The following is an 18,611-nucleotide window of genomic DNA, read 5'->3' on the forward strand; positions in this document are numbered from 1 at the left end:
CCCATGGGTAAAGACAGCCTACATAAAGTTTGAGCTTCTTGCAGGTTGTGAACAGGCAGTCCAGAGTTGGTGAAGGGCCAAGACTAAGTAGCAAACCATCTGCCAAAGAAGAAATTCTCATGGGCCCATGTGAGCTAAGGGCAAGTCCTTATCTCCACTGATGCTGGATTATACTGTATGCTTGCATGTATAGTCACAGCTTATTGCCAAGTTGACAGTTTATTACATTTATAAATAACTATCAAACATTTTACTTCCTCTTCTCAGTGAATTTGCTGTTTGTGCAGAGGTGTCAACATTGCTAATAAGAAAATCCTAGCAGGTAAAACAAAATTTTGCAACAAAACCCACTAGTGTATGTTGGTAGATGGGGTGGCTCCATGCTACAGGCATAAATGAAAAAAAAAAAAAAATCTTGACTGATATTAAATAATTAGCATAAATGCTTGGATTTATTAATAGCCAATAGCCAATTGATATATAAGCTAAGTTTTTACAAATGTTATAAAATTCACACAAATGCATGCCAGCATACTTGCATGTACATAAATGTGTTCACTAGGGGGCACGGTCACATGTAACAAACCAGAATGTATGAAAAAATAAGAAAAATAATAGAAGAAAGGACGTGATTAGAGTCGTTTATAATTCGCGGCAATATTACCCTGAAACATAGCACGCATTGCCTTAAATTAATCGCTTAAATATCATACTTGAGGCAGTTAGTATTAAAGATTGTGACACAAAGAGAGAGATGTGGCACTATATAGCTACTTGATTAATGAATTGACTTTTATCCATGCAAATGTTATTCATGTTCAGTCTGGCTGCTGATTTAGCTGAAAAACCAGAAAAGTCAAAATACATAAATGCTATGGTTAAACTGTAAGAGATAGCACTCTCTTTGTGGCTGCCTTTGAAAATGGCAAAGGAAAACTGAGCATTTCAATAAACTAGTATATTCTCTCTCTTTTCTTATACTGTTTTGTTTACTTCATGACATGCGGACACAGAGAAAATCTGTATTAATAATAAATGACTAATGAGTTCTGAAGCAAATCCTGTAGATCAAACAACAAATTTCTAACACCCAGATAATTATGTGGAAAAAATATGTTCATTATGTATTATGGATTTGGTCATGCAACAATCGTGTACCTAAAAAGCAGTTAACATTTTAGTGATATTTATTTACTTAACTCATCTGTATTTTATAATTGCATTGCCTCTTCAACATTAAGCTATGAACACAAATATTAACAGCATATATTAGTCTATTGCCATAAGTGGGTAGGCAGATAGGTCTCAAAACATACTAGCATGCACTGCAATTAGGACCACATGGGCAAAAGAAACACAATCAGCACTAGAAGAGCCATTAGGCTAGTGAGCTCTACGGCTGGTAACATATGATCTATTTGTCAAACCCTAGCACTAAGCAGAAGTAGGAGAATCATCCCATTCGACAATCTTAAGAATAAAAGAGATATTTACATTCTTACTTTACCTAGGTATCACTCAATCCTTATTAGAAGCTTTCTGTAAATACTACTTAATCACAGCATCTTATCTATTAGCATCTAAATGAGAGATAAAGTACAATAAGATCTTATACATAAGTGATATACATTAGTGATGGAAATAAATAAATAACTACATGTATGTACACATGATTATTCCATGAGTAGGGCCTGTCTCCTGTTGTGGCAAAATCAAGTGTCAAAATCTCTATTCAAACATAACTAATCAAATTGAAAATGATGCTGTCAATGTTTGTCTTTTGCTCACTGTAGTTAGGAGTACCTTGGCTGCGTTACAGACATTCTAGTTCAAAGAACATCCTAGCATCCCAAATCCCTTAAGTGCTACAATCAAAGCTTGGTTAATCATGTTCTTAATGTTTTTGAAAGCAGCACTGTCTAGTGAACACAATAAACATCTATATCAATATTACTTATTACTCAATGGCTTCACTGTGTGTAACCTGTTCCTATATATAGGAATATCAATAAGAATAAATAAACCATGCATTTTTATTAAAAAAACTTAAATGTGATGATTTCTTCCTCTAATTGAGGGACAGAAATACTAACAGATTACACACGTTATAATGATTTTATAGTGAGGTTTTGTTCAGGTCAACTTTGACTGGCAGAGGCCCTGCCTCTTTTTCTTCATCATGATGACCAACTGCTACAGCAATCACTGAAGTCAGATGGTAGGGGTTGACTTTTGGCATGTAGTCTAGGAACTCCTTATCTCCATTGATGCTCAACTGCAAAAGAAAACAGACCAATGAAAATAGACTTCATAGTGTAATTCCAAGCAAGGCAAACACTAAAAAAAAGATGTAGGTCTCGATGCACGTCTCAGATATGTGCTCTTTGGATGAGGCCATGTTACACGTAGTTTAATGTCAAGTTGGCCATGCCAAAAAAAAAAGTCAGTTAAGTGACCAGTAACACACCAACACTTCCTGTTAAATGTTTTCTTTTATCGGAATTTATCTGAAAGGTACAGTCTGAATGCATAAAACAAATTAAACATATATCATCTTCAAAAAACAGTAATAACAACAACACAATAGTTTTACACAGTGGCTTTCATAAGTATTCACATTCATAAGATTATTAACCTAGACATTTAAAGGCACTTTGTGCATATTTCAAAAAAAAAGAAAAGAAAAAAAAAAGAAAGAAAGTGACAATGATTTGAAATTCTCCACACACTCCTAACCACAATTTTCACAATGAGCAGTAAAATAGTTGCAGGTAAGATACAAGATTACATGTTCTGGTCTCTATCAGGTCTTTGTGTCAGCATAAACATTGCTTGATTATCAGTATATTAAAGTATCAAAAAGCATTTGGGGACTTTAGAAGTATGCACATAAAATCATACTGTGCAAGACAAAAAAATGTGTTCCAATTAGGATTAGGATCTTGCCAGAATAATAGGTTTGTTCCTATGAATAGGTACCTGAGTCTTTACGTGTTGCTCAGGTGCTGTTACCAGGCTGGCACAGCTCAGCCACAGCATCACCATGATTGACAACAGGAGACATGTAGCCAAGATCCAACGTGGCAGACCTGAACGCCTGCAAGAGGGAAAGAGCAAAATCACCACTGCCATATTTAAACTAATTAAAATCTAAACATTTCAAAAAAAAATCTTCATAAGATTAACCATCAAACTGTTTATAATATCTTAATGTGACTGAATCTGGGCCCTCTAACCTTGACATGCAGCCCAGGAAGTCGTGCTCTGCAACCGTGTCCTCAACATGCTGACTGCTGTGTTTTCCCTTGCTCTCAGCTTTAAGCTCATTTCCCTCTCCATGCAGTCGCTCTCCTAGAAGGCAGTGGGTGGCCATTGTTTTAAATAAACAACAGAATCCATGGTCTCTTTCAAATTACAGTCATGCCAGAAGACAGAGTCAGTTATGTGTATGTAGAAGCATTGATCTTATAGAGGAAAATACAGTTTTTGATAGCTCTCTAAACTAAAGGTGCTCCATCTCACCAGATTGTAGCCTCTGTGTCTGAGGATTTCCTTCAGTCCAAGGTTTGTTTGCAACACTGGAGTGTGGGGCTTGCAACTCAGGTAAATAATACTCAATCTCTGGCTCGCTCTGAAACATTTGACAATTTAGGACAAATAGGTGTCAGTTAGGAAGCTGGACATGTGCTAACAAGAGATATATACATGGTGTCCCAAAAGTCTGCACACATAAGGGTAATTAACACTTTTTAGCAAAATGTCTTCCAGATTTTTCATACTATATATATATATATATATGTGTGTATATATTAGATTTTTTTCAGACAGTTTATAAGAATGCCTTTGACAAAAGATGAACATATTGAAATCATTCTCATGGCTGGATCAGGAAGCTGTCGCAAGGTTGTGATGGACTGTTACAGGACACATGACAAGCACATCATACACGACACTGTTACCTATTCAAAAAGACTGGAAGTGTTGCAGACCAACCGAGAAGGCGACGTCCACGAAAATCCACTTACGAAGGCACAACTGGCATGCTGCTGGCCTACATAGTCCCCTATGTATGGAGATTTTTGGGACACCCAGTATACATACACACACACGCGCGCACACACGCACAGTTGGGTCCATAGGTATTTGGAGTCAGAGGAATTTGAGGCCGTCATACACAGACTCACAGGAGTGGAACCTGATGTGACCTGCTACCTGCTAGCTCATCCACCTCAAGGTTCAAATGTTTTGTGCATGCCGAGATGCTTTTCTGCTCAACATGGTTGTAAAGAGTGATTATATGAGGAAATACGTATTGGACCAATCGGAAAGAGCTCCAGAAACACTTGGAGGCAGCACGTACTATCGTCACAGAGAAAACAATAGGTAATGCACTGCACTGCTCACGCTCACTCCACAAGACTCCATTACTAAAGAAAAGGCATGTCGAGGCTCGTTTAGAGTTTGCTACAACTGGCCTGGTCAGAGGAGAGCAAAATTTAACTTTTTGGCTGTCATACTACACACCATGTTTGGAGAAGAAATGGCAGTGCACATTAAAACATTATACTAACAGTGAAGTTTGTAGGTGGAAGCATCATGGTGTGGGCTGTTTTTCATCACATGGTACTGGCAGACTGCATATAATTGAAGGAACGATGAATGGAGCCCTTTACCGGGAGATTCTTGAGAAGAATCTGCTGCCATCCACCAGGGTGATGAAGATGAGACGTGGGTGGACCTTACAGCAGGACAACGATCCAAAGCATACAGCAAAGGAAACTCTCAATTGGTTTCAGAGAAAAAAAAATCAAGGTGTTAGAATGGCCCAGTCAATCACCTGACTCGAATCCAACTGAACAAGATTTAAAGACAATATGTTTAGAAGAATGGGCCAAAATCACACCTGAATACTGCGGAAAATTAATTTCTTCATACAGGAAGTGTCTTGAAGCTGTCATTACAAACAAAGGCTTCTCCACTAAGTATTAAATAAATTTCAGTTAGCGTGTTCAATACTTTTTTCTGTGTCATTCCTCTTCATTTATGGACTTTAATGTTGTGAATTCTTTATATGTGTGAATTTCTTGAGTTAATACTGATGTCTGGTGAAAATTTAATGTGAATAGCCTCATTGGAAATATATTTACTGAAAACAATGTTGACGCATTCAATTCTTATTTCCCCACTGTAGTATTTGATTGCATATCCCTTGCTTGCAATAACTGCATCAATCCTGTCTGAAATGTTCCAGTTTTTTTCCATTAATGAAATCCTTTGTTATGTTGCCAGAATGTTTGTGTCATTGTCTTGCTGCATGATAAAATTCCTCCCAATTAGATTGGATGCATTTCTCTGTAAATGGAAGACTGATTGTTTCTATAGACTTCTGAATTCATTCTGTTGCTATCATCATGAGTTACATTATCAATAAAGATTTGTGAGCCTGTTTCAGGTGTAGCCATAAGACTACCTCCACCATGCTCCACCATGCTTACATGTTTTGGTTCATGAGCAGATCCATTCTTTCTCCACACTTTTCCATCACTTTGGTTTAGGTTGTGAATCCTTGTAGAGGTCCTGAAACTTTTGGGGCTCATCTCTGTATTGCTCTGCAAATTCCAATCTGGCCTCCTGATTCTTACTGCTGATGAGTGGTTTACAACTTGTGGTGTGGCCCCTATATTTCTGCTCTTCAAACGGTGGATTGTGGTACCTTCACTCCTGCCCTGTGGATGTTGTTGGTGATGTCACTGACTGTTTTTTATTTATTTTTGTTTATTTTTTATCACAGCTCTCACAATGTTTGTCATCAATTGCTGTTGGTGTCCTTGGTTGACCTGCTCCATGTCTTGCTGTTAGTACACCAGTGGGTTCTTTCTTTTTCAGAACACTCCCAATTGCTGTATTGGCTATGTGCTCATGCACAGGCATCCTAAGACCTTTAATAAGTCAATATGGTCATATGATGATCAGAGTATTTGAAATATATTTTTTTTCCTTCTCTTTTTCTTAGATTATCTTTTTTTTTCATTTTGGAGCAATCCATCAAACAACTATGGTATGAGCTGAAGCTAACCTGTTCTTTAAAGCTGGATATAGACTCCTGTCATCTTCTCTATATCTCACAAGCCAGTTGAGTCATCCCTCTGTGGGGTTTTCACACTGTCTGCAACCTGTGGGCCTGTTAATATGTGCCATTAGCATGGTTGAGTGGTTCTCGCCATACCATGCTCTCCACCACTTATCTTAGCTGGATTCTTTCCCTCCATTTTGCAGTTTCTCCTCCCTGTGGAATTCCCTCTGTGCTTTGGCTCATTTCCGTAGCATCCTGACTAGTGGCCAAGTGATGTGTGATCATTCATGACACCAAGTTTTCTCTGCTAACCCCTCTTTCTTTGCTCCAAGTCATTTGTCCCTCCCTTGGCAATGATTCACTCCTCAGTCTCCACATCCTCCACATTCACTACACTCCACAAATCTCCCAATATCTGGAGTATACTGGGCTTGCAATTCATAATGCTCGCATATTGAGTGTTTTTTCCCGCCATAATGCATTCTCCTTTGTGGTTAGCCACAAAGCTAGCTGGTTCTTATATGCAACTTCAGTTGAAAGTGGGTAGCAAGCCATCCTGTAGGATTCATGCTCATGCAACCAATGCCTAAGCTCTCTGGCAGACTAAAACCTGTTTCACACTGAGAACATGTTGATTGTGGAATTGAAGCTGCCCACAGGAAAAGCCAGTGCCCTTCAGCAGAGTCCTCCACATATCGAGAGTTATAATTCTCTCTCCCGCTTCTCATTGAATGAGCCCCGGGATGCTTCATCTGTGGCTACATCTAGGAGACATTTGCAGTCTGACAGTGAATCTGTCAGTGAGCCTTTGTTGGTGTCCTGATATGAATTAGCCTCTACCAGCTCAAATGCAACGCAGTCAGGCTACAAACAGGCAAGAAAAGTCACTTTCAAAATGGACTGTATGCTGACATGCAGCTCATAGCACCAAAAACCCTCTTTCATGCGATGCTAGTCATGACAGATTTCACTACACCACAGTGTAAAGACTATATTGAAAGTGTTACAATACGTTTTAGACAATCTGCTATTCAACTTAGCAGCACACATTTAAGAGCATGTTGAACTAGGCCACATGCCTGCATTGCATTATTGGTGGTTTCACCAGACAAAGTGCTGAATGCAGAAACACTTATGCCATTCTGGTGAGGTCTTATGACACTGCGCCACATATGGTGTGATTGGGCAGTTCATTTTTTGCTGGTTGCATTTGAATGGTCACTCCAATCTGATGCTATCGATGCCTCTGTGATGGAGCTGATTGAAACCTCTTTCCTGGCAGGGAAACCTAGACCAGGACACAGGGCAGCTCTCACTACCACTGATGGTTATTCATTATTCATAAAACTTCAGTTACATATGTAACAAGCATTTTTCTGCCTATAACATACTTTGATAATGAAATGAAATGAAAATTTGATAATGAAAATCTATATAAACAAATCTACTGTATATATTTCTCCTAAATGGCATCGAAATGTTTTTATTTTATTTTTAACCTTGCCTGCAATTATCATGTTAGGCAAGGAGTCAGTTCAACAAACACTGTGGTAGTTAGTTTGCCTAAACTTTAATACATTTGTAGCTATACAGTGTGGGAAATAAGTATTGGACGCGTCCACATTTTTCAGTAAATATATTTCCAATGAGGCTATTCACATGAAATTTTCACAAGACATCAGTATTACCTCAAGAAATCTGGAAATATAAAGAATTCACAACATTAAAGTAAACACATAACTAAATAACTAAATAAAGTTATGCGTAATAAAGTGGAATGACACAGGAAAAAAGTATTGAACACGCCAACTGAAATATATTTAATACTTAGTGGAGAAGCCTTTGTTGGTAATGACAGCTTCAAGATGCTTCCTGTATGAAGAAATTAATGGGCCGCAGTATTCAGGTGTGATTTTGTCCCATTCTTCTAAACATATTGTCTTTAAATCTTATTCAATTGGATTCGAGTCAGGTGATTGACGGCCATTCTACCGCCTTCATATTTTTTCTGAAACCAATTGAGAGATTCCTTTGCTGTATGTTTGGATCGTTGTCCTGCTGGAAGATCCACCCACGTCTCATCTTCATCATCCTGGTGGATGGCAGCAGATTCTTCTCAAGAATCTCCCAGTAAAGGGCTCCATTCATCGTTCCTTCAATTATATGAAGTCTGCCAGTACCATGTGATGAAAAACAGCCCCACACCATGATGCTTCCACCTCCACACTTCACTGTTGGTGTAGTGCTTTTAGGGAGATGTGCAGTGGTATAATTACTTATGGATTTCAGCTGGTTCCTTGCCTTGCCTAAAGTGTCATTCCACTTTATTACACATAACTTTATGTATGGACTTTAATGTTGTGAATTCTTTATATTTCCACATTTCTTGACTTAATATTGATGTCTGGTGAAAATTTCATTTGAATAACTTCATTGGAAACAGATTTACTAAAAAAAATGTTGACACGTCCAATACGTATTTCCCCCACTGTATATGATTTCCTCACAAACTGAATGGCAGGCTTTGCTCAATTCTTAGTCATACTGGCTTTTGGCTGTAACCAGATTTTAAAATGCCAGAACTTCACTTTTGGCTGATAGACAGTACATGCAAAAGAGAGGAAAGACCTATATAAACAGTAGAAAATGTCAGAATTTCACCATGTGAAGGAGAATTCCCAGGCCACGTCACATTTACAATCTACACTGTATCATGAACAACAATAATCCATTTTGATCATGTTTCATCTGAGAAAAAACTCACCTGGAACACAACCACCTTGCCATCATCAGCCTGCAGGTAGAAAGTCCAGGTGGAGGACATGAAGCTTTGAGCAGAGCTGACAACATCGTTACACCAACCAAACAAAGCATCCATTACTGAAACTGGTTTGGGGCGGTTGGTCAGGGCCTTGAGCTGCAGAGGGAGCAGGCTGGTTTGATAGATGTCTGATTGTAGGCTAAGAAGATATCAGAAACTATGAATCCAAAAGGTGTTGACTGAATACTTAGAGCCTTACCTTCCTCCGTTTGATTTCAGGCTCAGCTGGTTGGCTGGTACAGCCTGTGCTACAAGCCTCCTGCTCCAGTAATTTACTGTATGCTTCCTGGCATGCTGCATACATAAAGACATACACCCGGAAAGTGTCAGACTGTTTCACCCCACTGTTCAACGGTATGCTTATCAAAAATACTGTATATAAGCATCTGCCACTCACAACAATGCTTGGCAGCTCCAATAGATAGTTGCAAAGTTAAATATCTATGCTACATTGGTTCACTGGGCCTCACCTCCCTGGCATTCCTCCTTGCTGTTGTTGAAGCCTGTGTTCCCATTCACAAACTGGCAAATTGAATAGAGCCGGCAGCCCCGGTAGCATGCATTCATTATGGAGTCCTGCAAGCACATGAGCTTTGTAAGATAGACAACAACAACACCACCACCAACGTCCAGTTTAAAACTACTGTTAGTAAAGAAAAATTCATTTAAAGTATGTATTAAACCAAAAACTGTAAAGTAGTTAAAATAATTGTAACAATTATTAAAATTTTAAAAAAGGTGTTAATAAGTGGTAAAGCAGCAATTTTACTTATAGTTTATCATCTCTTATATAATAACATGATTATTCTGTATCTCTATTATGTCTTTACATTTCATTTCTGTTTGTACTTGTTGGTCATGTGCACACACATTTACCTCATGACATCTCTGTATTATATTTTTATGGTTGCAATGACTCAATATGTAATGCGATGTTTTCCTTTTAACACATCCTCAAAGGTTTTAGTTTAGGATTTTTAGGCACCGTAGAAGAAAATCAGTTTGAGGCAGTTTTAGAGTGCACCTACAGTGCAGTAACCTTATATAATCCTGTCTTTGCGCTTCCTTTGTTAGATCAATATGATCATTTGTTGGTAAAAGATCCTCCTTGTCTTCATAACTACTCATGTGCTAGGATTATGAAGTATATGAAGTGATGTATCTGTGATTTAAGTCAGTCTGTTACTTGAATTGCTCTTGTATCAAATTCACTGAGAGTATACTTTCTCTCTTTTCTATGGAATAATAAACACTTTTTAAAAAACTTTTTTTGAGCTTCTGGACTCTCTTCTGACCTGATTCACTCCACTGTTCTTCAGGGTTGAAATTTCTCCACCAAAAAGTAAACAATTAAACTAATTACATACATACACTCTTGGTTCACTACAATACCATCTCTTGGTTCCCTACAATACCATGCAGTACAATACATTACAATCCCTACAACAATTGGGCCCTCTCTTCCTTGGTTTGAGTGTCCTGAGTCACTTGATACAACCTATCCATAATAACAAAAAAATTACGTGTTGGACAGTCCAACATTAGGCTGGATTTGCTGACCGTCAATTTATTCTAACTTGGTTGAAGGCATGTCTCAGGGACTTGTTGCACGACTGCTCCAAAGGGCAATCCCTGAGGGGGATTGTCAGAGATTTCTCAGAGTGAGCAGTGCGCTCAGCAGCCCGTAGCGTGACAGTGCGCACGTAGTATTGCCTTAGTGTTTCACCGCCTGTGCATTACAGTGCCATTGTTTCCATGTTTGCTTCCTTGTGTTTTGATCTTGTTTTTGGTTTCTTGACTTGTGTTTCTGGATTTCCCCTGTTGTTTCTGTTTGTACATCACATGACCCTTGCCTGTTCCGTGAATTACATTTTGGATCACGATTTTGATTTGTCTGCCTGCCTCTCTTTAAATAAAGCCTTTTACTGGATTTGCATGCGCCTGCTTGCCCATCTCCACCTTGTTTACGTGACAGAATACTAAGCCACCCCCATGGATGCAGCAGGAAGGCGAGAGGGAAACTATGCTGGGATAACAATGCCAGCATTGGATTCTGTGCATTTCCCCCAGTGGCTGTTCATGGACACCCCGGCTCCATTTCATGGTTTTGAAAGCCCCATGGTGTGGTGGCTTCACCTGCAGAGCACCCTCCAGAGGCTCACGTGGTGGCCTCATCTCTACAGCTTCAGCCTGAGACACATGAGGTGGTCTCACCTGCAGAGCTCCAGCTGGAGGTTAACGTGGCAATCTAGTTTCCAGAGCTCCAGCCTGAGACCCACGAAGTGGTCTCACCTGCAGAGCTCCAGCCAGAGGTCAACGTGGCGACCTCATCTACTGAGCCCCAGTGTAAGACCCACGAGCCATGTTACTGCCTAAGGTCGGTGGCACGGCCCACCAAGTCATTTTCCAGTAAGAAACTGACGAGACGGCCCACCAAGCCATGTTTCTGCCTGAAGCTGACTACATGGCCTATCAAGCGTTATGTGATAGGGATCCTTGCAAAGGGTGGAGCCCTCCCCATCCTCCATGTCCCCTTTATGTGCCTACCCAGCCAATGCTGCACATATTCCACATAATGCCTTGCTTGCAGGACCCATCCAAAAACATTTCTCTTACTGTTTCTTCCTGCCTTGTGCCCCAAGTAACCTGGGATAAGCTCCAGGCTCCCCGTGACACAATGTAGGATAAGCAGTACAGAAAATGGATGGATGGATGCTTGAAACTTGTTTGTCCTGAGAATTAGTGGATGAGTCATGTGAGGATTAACCGCCACATCTAGTCAATGCTTTTGCCATTTATTGACGATTAGAACCAGTGGATACTCATGAACATCCCCATGCTTACACCTCATCTTCACCAATCGTGCATTTCCCAATGCCCCGCATTGAAACAGGTGTTGATGGATGGTGGTCTGATTACATCCTGAGTCCAGCAAAGACTGATGTGTACTTCCTTTATACTCACTGACACACAGCACATTCTTGCTTGATCCGGGGAAGCCTGTGGCGTGTCAGGGATCCGGATCAGTGTTCCCGGTTCCATGAGGGAATGCTGATCCTGGAAATGCCCAGTTTTCCTGCTGTACCTGCAAACCTGCCCCAGTCCTGGTGGGTGTGGAAGGTTCTACCTGTGTAGAGAGAGAGGGAGCTGGGGATATCAGAGGAGAAATAGAAGGTTGTTTTTGAACCCCAGTACCTCGCTGCCAAGGGATCCTGAACAGCTGAACGGCTTTGTCCATGGACGCAAGCTGATGGCACTGGACCCACTAAACCATTCCTGCCGGGAGTCGAGCAACAAATTGCTGCAGTACCACCAGCTCAATAACCTGTTCTGTGTCCTGCTCCTCTGCCATCAACCACTAGCGACAGGAGTCCTTCAGCTGTTGCAAGTAGGCAAAGGAGTGGCTGACCTCAGGGAGCTGCAGTGACCAGAAGAGCTAGCGGTGCTCCTCAGGTCGATGTGCTACAAGACTAGCTTCTTGATGCTGGAACACTCCAGGTGCATACATGACAGCACCGGCTGGGCAGCGATCTAGGCTTCCCCTGATAGCAAGGGGAGGAGTCAAAAAGCCAATTCTCCTCTGGTCATTCCCACGCGGTTGAAGCATTCTCAAAAGGTTGCAAGAAGGCCTCTGGATTTTCCATGGAGGCCATCTTGGTGAGCGTCATGTGTAGACCGGTGACAGGGAATGCAGCTGGAGATATGGTGGGCTGCTCGTGCCACAGGTTGAGGATCACTTGGTGTTAGGTTTGGTGGAGGCTGGTGAAGGCGTAAAGTCCTTGATTTGGGAGGCTTCCATGGTGATGTCTTTCCAGTTTCGGCAGCACTGTAGAAACCCAGTGTGGATGTGTGTGGAGGGAGACTCGGGAGGTAGGTGGTATGTCAGCAGAGCTCCGGTCTCACGTATATTTTCACCGCACTTTTCAGGGCACTTTCCAGGGCACTTTCCAAAACTCAATCAGAAAAATGCAAACCAACAGAAAAGGGGGCTGTCACTAGCTCACGGCTTTCACCCTGTTCAAGCTCAAGGTTCACTTTCATACGCACATGTATGGGTGTGGGTGTGTGGGTGCATGTGTGTGCATGCTTGTCTTGCAAGCTGCACCAGCTAAGCCACTCTCTATGTCTTGTGATACTGAAAGCACAAAGACACACACAAAAGTAGACTGGCGGTAATCAGACACAATTGGGAATCATCACACGTTAACTTCTGGTTCAACCTGCCTCCTCTACATCCACAACAGACACTCAACTATGTCCCTGCTGCCACACTGGCCAAAATGTGTTAATGGAAATGCTGACACCTTGTCAACAGCAATTACATCTAAGACCTGGTGTGACAGTGAGACAGTGATTTGAACAAAAGGAAGGTGCCTTATATCATTTAATTTATTCACCACAGAGTGAGATCTTGCAGCTGATTCTTTCTCAGGAACTGTGAAGAGAGCTATTCCATAGTGTCCATGATGCCCAGGCCACCAGAGAATAAAGCAAAACCTCAAGCTCATGAAAGCAATGTTACTGTGACTAGAAACTATTTGAACTGTGATGCAAGCAGTGCAAACAATTTATTTTGTCTAAAGCAGGTCAACCTAACATTTGTTACTTTATGGGAAACTTGCTGGCATCGAAACCCCAAGAGATTGTGGCAATAGATTTACTGTTATGGAATGAGCAAGTAACAGCAGGGAGAATGTTCTAAAACTCACTGATATATTCTTTAAGTACACCCAAACAATATCACAAAAATCAGTGTGCTTTGACAGTAGCTGATATCTTAGTGAAGAACTGGTTCTATCAGTTTGGTGTGTCAACAAACATCCATTCTGAACAAGGCTGCAAATTTGAGATATTATGTTTGGTATTTGGAGAAAACACAGCATGAACCCAATTGAGCATTACAGACTTGAAACACTCAACAATTATAAAGCACTAATGCTTGGGATGCTCCGATCGATAGGCCGCCAATCAGTATCGGCCGATAGTCACATTCTATGACTCAATCGGTAGTCTCTAAATTTGGCCAATCTCATGAACTGATTACAATTTGAGGATGTAAAACATGCGAGGACATTAAACTTTAGTGCTGCAGTCATGTCATCACCAGTATGGAAGTATTACGAGGTCTCAAGAAACAATGAAAAAATTCGCCATTTTCGGTGTATTTTTAAAAGCCTATTAAAATGTTCATTGTAAAATGAATATCTGTTGTGCTTATTTATTTGGTTCTCATTTAAAACAATAATCTACAACATAACTATAAATAATATAACCAAGGCAACATCTGTGGTATTACTTTATTTGAAAAAAGGTTAAGAGTGACGGTCAACAGAAAGCTTACATATCAGTTATATAAAGCTTTAATGATCGGGATTGGCCGATCATGATCACAAAAATTCAGTAATCTGTATCAGCTGCAAAAATCCTAAGCGGAGCATCCCTAACTAATGCAGATCTCTATCTGCCTTTAGGTGTGTGTAATACTTTATTACTGGAGTGGCTTGTATCACTGGACTAGCAAGTTTTAAAAATCAGTGTAAAAGTGTTCATTTCTGGCACCTACATCATTTTATTTGAGGATAACAAATGTTTCAAAAAGGATTATTTTGAGGTTTTTTGTGTGAAACTGAGTGTAACAGCACCAACAGCAGTTGTAAGACAAACACAGAGAATGAAATGAAGCGAGGCTGTGGGCTAGGTGTAATGAGCACTGTGCTGTACAGTCATTCTGGAGGGGACTGTTCATGTCTGAACTGGTATAATTATTCAGAATTGTCCTTAAAACAAGCATTCAAAGTAAATAAAAAAGGGACACGTGGATCAAGTTGTGGAGCGCATGGTGGCTTAGTGGTTAGCATGTTTACTTCACACCTCCAGGGCCGGGGGTTTGATTCCTTCCGCGGCCCTAAGTGTGCGGAGTTTGCATGTTCTCCCCGTGCTGCCAGGGTTTCCTCCCCAAGTCCAAAGACATGCATGGCTGGCTGATTGGCATGTCCAAATTGTAGTGTATGAATGTGTGTGTGTGTGTGTGTGATTGTGCCCTGCGATGGATTGACACCCCATCCAGGGTGTTCCCCGTCTCATGCTCCCTGGGATAGGCTCCAGGTTCCCCATGACCAAGCAACATAAGAGGTATAGAAAAAGGATGGATGGATGGATGGAACAAGTTGTTAAAATACCAGTTAAACCATAAACTCCTGAACAAGCAGAACATAAAAGACCACACCATGTTATATGATTAGATTGGCATTTACCAAATAATATTATTATTACAATCATTTTGAGATTATTTAGTTGCAGACTCCTCTCAGGGTTTTCTGTACTAATGACAGCAGGAACAATAAATATTTAAGGCCTTAATTAATGAAAAACAACATGATACACAATAAAGTGCATGTCCAATTTAAACTTAAAGAAAAGTCAACTAAACACAACCTAGCTTTGCTAGTCTAGCTACAAGAGCAAGGTAATATGGGACACGTTTTGTATCAAAACACAATAAACTTACTATCTCTATATTGCTGAAAGGATCTTAATGGTCTTAACCGCTGCAGCACAGTGGCAGGTCATATTATTATTATTTAAACAGACAGACAGCACACAGGGTCTTCTGTCAATAGGAAAATTATTGCTAATTGAAACTTCATTTCTTGATAAGGGTCTTTGTCATGCCTTTCCAAAAAACAATAATAATAATAAAAAAGCCACTGTGGACACCTCGACACATCTGTGGACAACAAGGACTGTTCGCTGTCCATAAGCACCGACTGTGCATTAAGAATGATCTGGATAGAGGCCTGTTCTCTTTTGTCTCTCTGGCCTAAATCACTTTCCAAGAAAACAGACAACATATTCTGCTTTATCATGTCAGCATTTTAATATGGAAAACAGCGCCGACCTAAGGACGAAAGGAAAGTAACAGGAGTATGACAATTCAATCAGCTTTTCCAATTTAAACCCTTTCTGTCAGTAATGATTGTTTAAAGCAAATAAGCTGCATTTCGGTGCGTATTCCAGCTCTTCCTGTTCCTAACAGCCTAACAACCGGACACACTAAACATCACACTTTTCCATTAGGCTACTATAAATATGTGTGTAGCTGGTGTTATGAATAACATGCGCATTCACAGTTTTCCCAAAGCTATATATGATATGAGCTCATGATGATGGTCCCTTTTCGTAATGGAGATAGAAATGCGACATAGCAAGTACCAAGTGGTCATGATTCAATGATTACTGAATGACTGAGTGCACATCAGCTATGACCGCTCCTTTGTAGCCTAAATCCAATGCCCCAGCAACTGCCCCATGCGCTCATGCGTCGCAGGCCACCATCACGGCTCGTGCGCAATTAAAGCGCCCTGCACTGTCGATGCGGGATGCACATTAGAACACGAGACAGCTAATATGCGCAAATCCTCAGATTATACTGAATACTAGATAACAACTAGCTTGAGAAAGGCCCTCGGAAGAATTTTGCGCAGTGTCGTCATTGACAATCCGGAGTCAAAACTGCTGATGACAGGGATGTGCTCTGGTTTCGGAGGCAGCCCTGTGAGGAGCTTGTTCCTCTCACTGCAGCTGTTTAACATTTCTGCAGGAAATACCTGCACTGGGCACAACAGTGGGCAAGACTTTCCTAAATCTCGATTGTTGTCACATGATGCAGTTTATGCAGTCTGTATAAATCACTTACTTTGGCAGCTTTTTTGTTTTTGATGGTGATCTGACACTGGTTTTTGCAGTAGCTGATGTCTCCCAGTTGGTTGTCAAACAGATCGGATGCTGCCATCGCCATTGCCACGAAGAGCAGAGGAAAGACAGCGGGAACGCCGCACACTGCGCTACCGACCCGTACCATCTTCTTGCCCTGTTCACTCGGAGCGCACTGGCCTCGTCCCTGATTCCCTACACGACCTGGATCCCCTCCACCCACAACGCATCGGGCACGCGCTATGGCGTCACGCACAGCATCATCACGCACAGCATCACCACGCACAGCATCACACACGCGTCGCCGCGCGTCCCCGCTTGATTCAGGACTTTTATAACCGCACAACAAAGCGCTTTTTATAAAGAAAAGAACGTACATTCTTCCTAGTTAATGTTGTGTTGTGCACACAATCATATTTATAAAGTAGGAAACGAGAAACAACCCAGTAATTAATATTGGGCCTACACACCACACAAAACCCCTGACGTTTACTGGGCTATACATTTATTATTATACACAATATGCATCCATACAGGTCACAAAAGTTAGGCAAAGATGCTGAATATGGAGCTTGAATATGAATTCTGTATCTGAATGATATAGCAGTGTAGCCAGGAATTAATTTCAGGGGAGAAATAGTAACCACTTGATCTCTACTAGGCCTGTTTTATTGATTAGTGCGACTGGCTCATATTTTGCATGGATGTCAGACTCCTCCTGCAGTCCGGACCTGCCCGATCCATCTCGATGGACCTACTCCTGCTTGGAGCCTCAATCACCTGAAAATCACTCACTGCTGCTAAGGACGGGTCCGGATGGATAGCCTAAAGATAACCATGAGATTATTGTGGATGGTTCCACACAGATACCCTAAAGATGGCTGTGGATAATATTCTTTAGATAGTCTAAAGACAGCCACTGCCACGCATAGTTTACACTTGAGTCTCCATCACTGAACAATTGATAAATTAAAACTCTAATGATGGTCACACTCAATTTCCTGTTAACACAATTAGCATGGTATGATTCTATAGTATAAAGTTATGTGTAATGAACACTTAGGTGTCACCCAGATGAGGTGGGTTCGCTTTTGATTCTACGTCCTCTCCACGTTTCTTCGTGTTATCAACTCAGGGAATTTTTCTTTGCAACCAATTAAAAATGTTTAATTTAAATGTAATATCTGGATTTCTGTAAAGCTGCTTTGTGACAATGTCCATTCTTAAAAGCGCTACCTGAAATTTTATTGAGTTATTTCAATTCTAATCATCCTGTTTCCCCCAAAATGCATTCGGAGGAGAAATTGAAAGACTGAAGGTCTTTGAACAGAAGGGTAAAGTGTGTCTATGTACGGTATTCAAAGGAAATGCAACACTAAGCTGGTAGAGAATTACAGGCTCAAAAGACTAAACACATTATGCTCTGCCCAAGCTATTTTAGATTGTTTCCTCCGTCCAATATCATCACCTGCTATGCAGGCTATTTATTTGTGCACATTTATTTGTCTATTTTATTTGGTGTGCTGTTGCTTTGGCCTGAGTGTGTGAGCACAATGTAAAACAGACCACCATATTTACTGTTATTTTGCAATAATGTGTGTATAGAAAAATTATTTTTCACAACACAGACTACTAATGCATGCACTGAAATGCTGGAAATCTCCAGTAACCAAATAAGCCTGAGTGGGACTCACAGGATTCACTAACCCGCTGAATGAGAAAGGACCGATACTCTCATTATAAAAAAATGTGCTGATTTAAACCCTGACCCACTGAACATGAGAGGTGTCAATCTCAGTCATGACTGAGTGATTTGCTGACTTAAATACTGACTGCTGAACAAGAGAGGAGCACATTTCCAGGGCAGACTGGCCCTTGGGGAACTTAGAAAATTTTCCTCCATTATGTGGGTGGGGCAATTGTTTTATTTTTATTTTTTGCATTCCCTTGACTCAAACAGCTCTCTCTCTCTCACTGTAGCAGGCCACCACTTGGAAGCTATCA

At 40.8% G+C, this 18,611-nt stretch overlaps 1 protein-coding gene across 1 annotated transcript; it reads right to left on the reverse strand.

Annotated features, from left to right (window-relative positions):
- Window positions 1-1,452: 1,452 nt before the first annotated feature.
- On the reverse strand, window positions 1,453-17,083 carry tmem59l (transmembrane protein 59-like). The gene is made up of 8 exons (XM_053634434.1): window positions 16,591-17,083; window positions 9,365-9,470; window positions 9,094-9,188; window positions 8,838-8,990; window positions 3,523-3,631; window positions 3,237-3,351; window positions 2,980-3,097; window positions 1,453-2,275 (listed from the first exon to the last, which is right to left on the reverse strand). Exons 1-8 carry the CDS (start codon window positions 16,984-16,986, stop codon window positions 2,117-2,119), a joined length of 1,251 nt encoding a protein of 416 aa, XP_053490409.1. The 5' UTR covers window positions 16,987-17,083; the 3' UTR covers window positions 1,453-2,116.
- Between the last annotated feature and the right edge of the window lie 1,528 nt (window positions 17,084-18,611).

Source organism: Ictalurus furcatus, chromosome 10 (assembly GCF_023375685.1).
Source record: "Ictalurus furcatus strain D&B chromosome 10, Billie_1.0, whole genome shotgun sequence".
Lineage (NCBI taxonomy): Eukaryota > Metazoa > Chordata > Actinopteri > Siluriformes > Ictaluridae > Ictalurus > Ictalurus furcatus.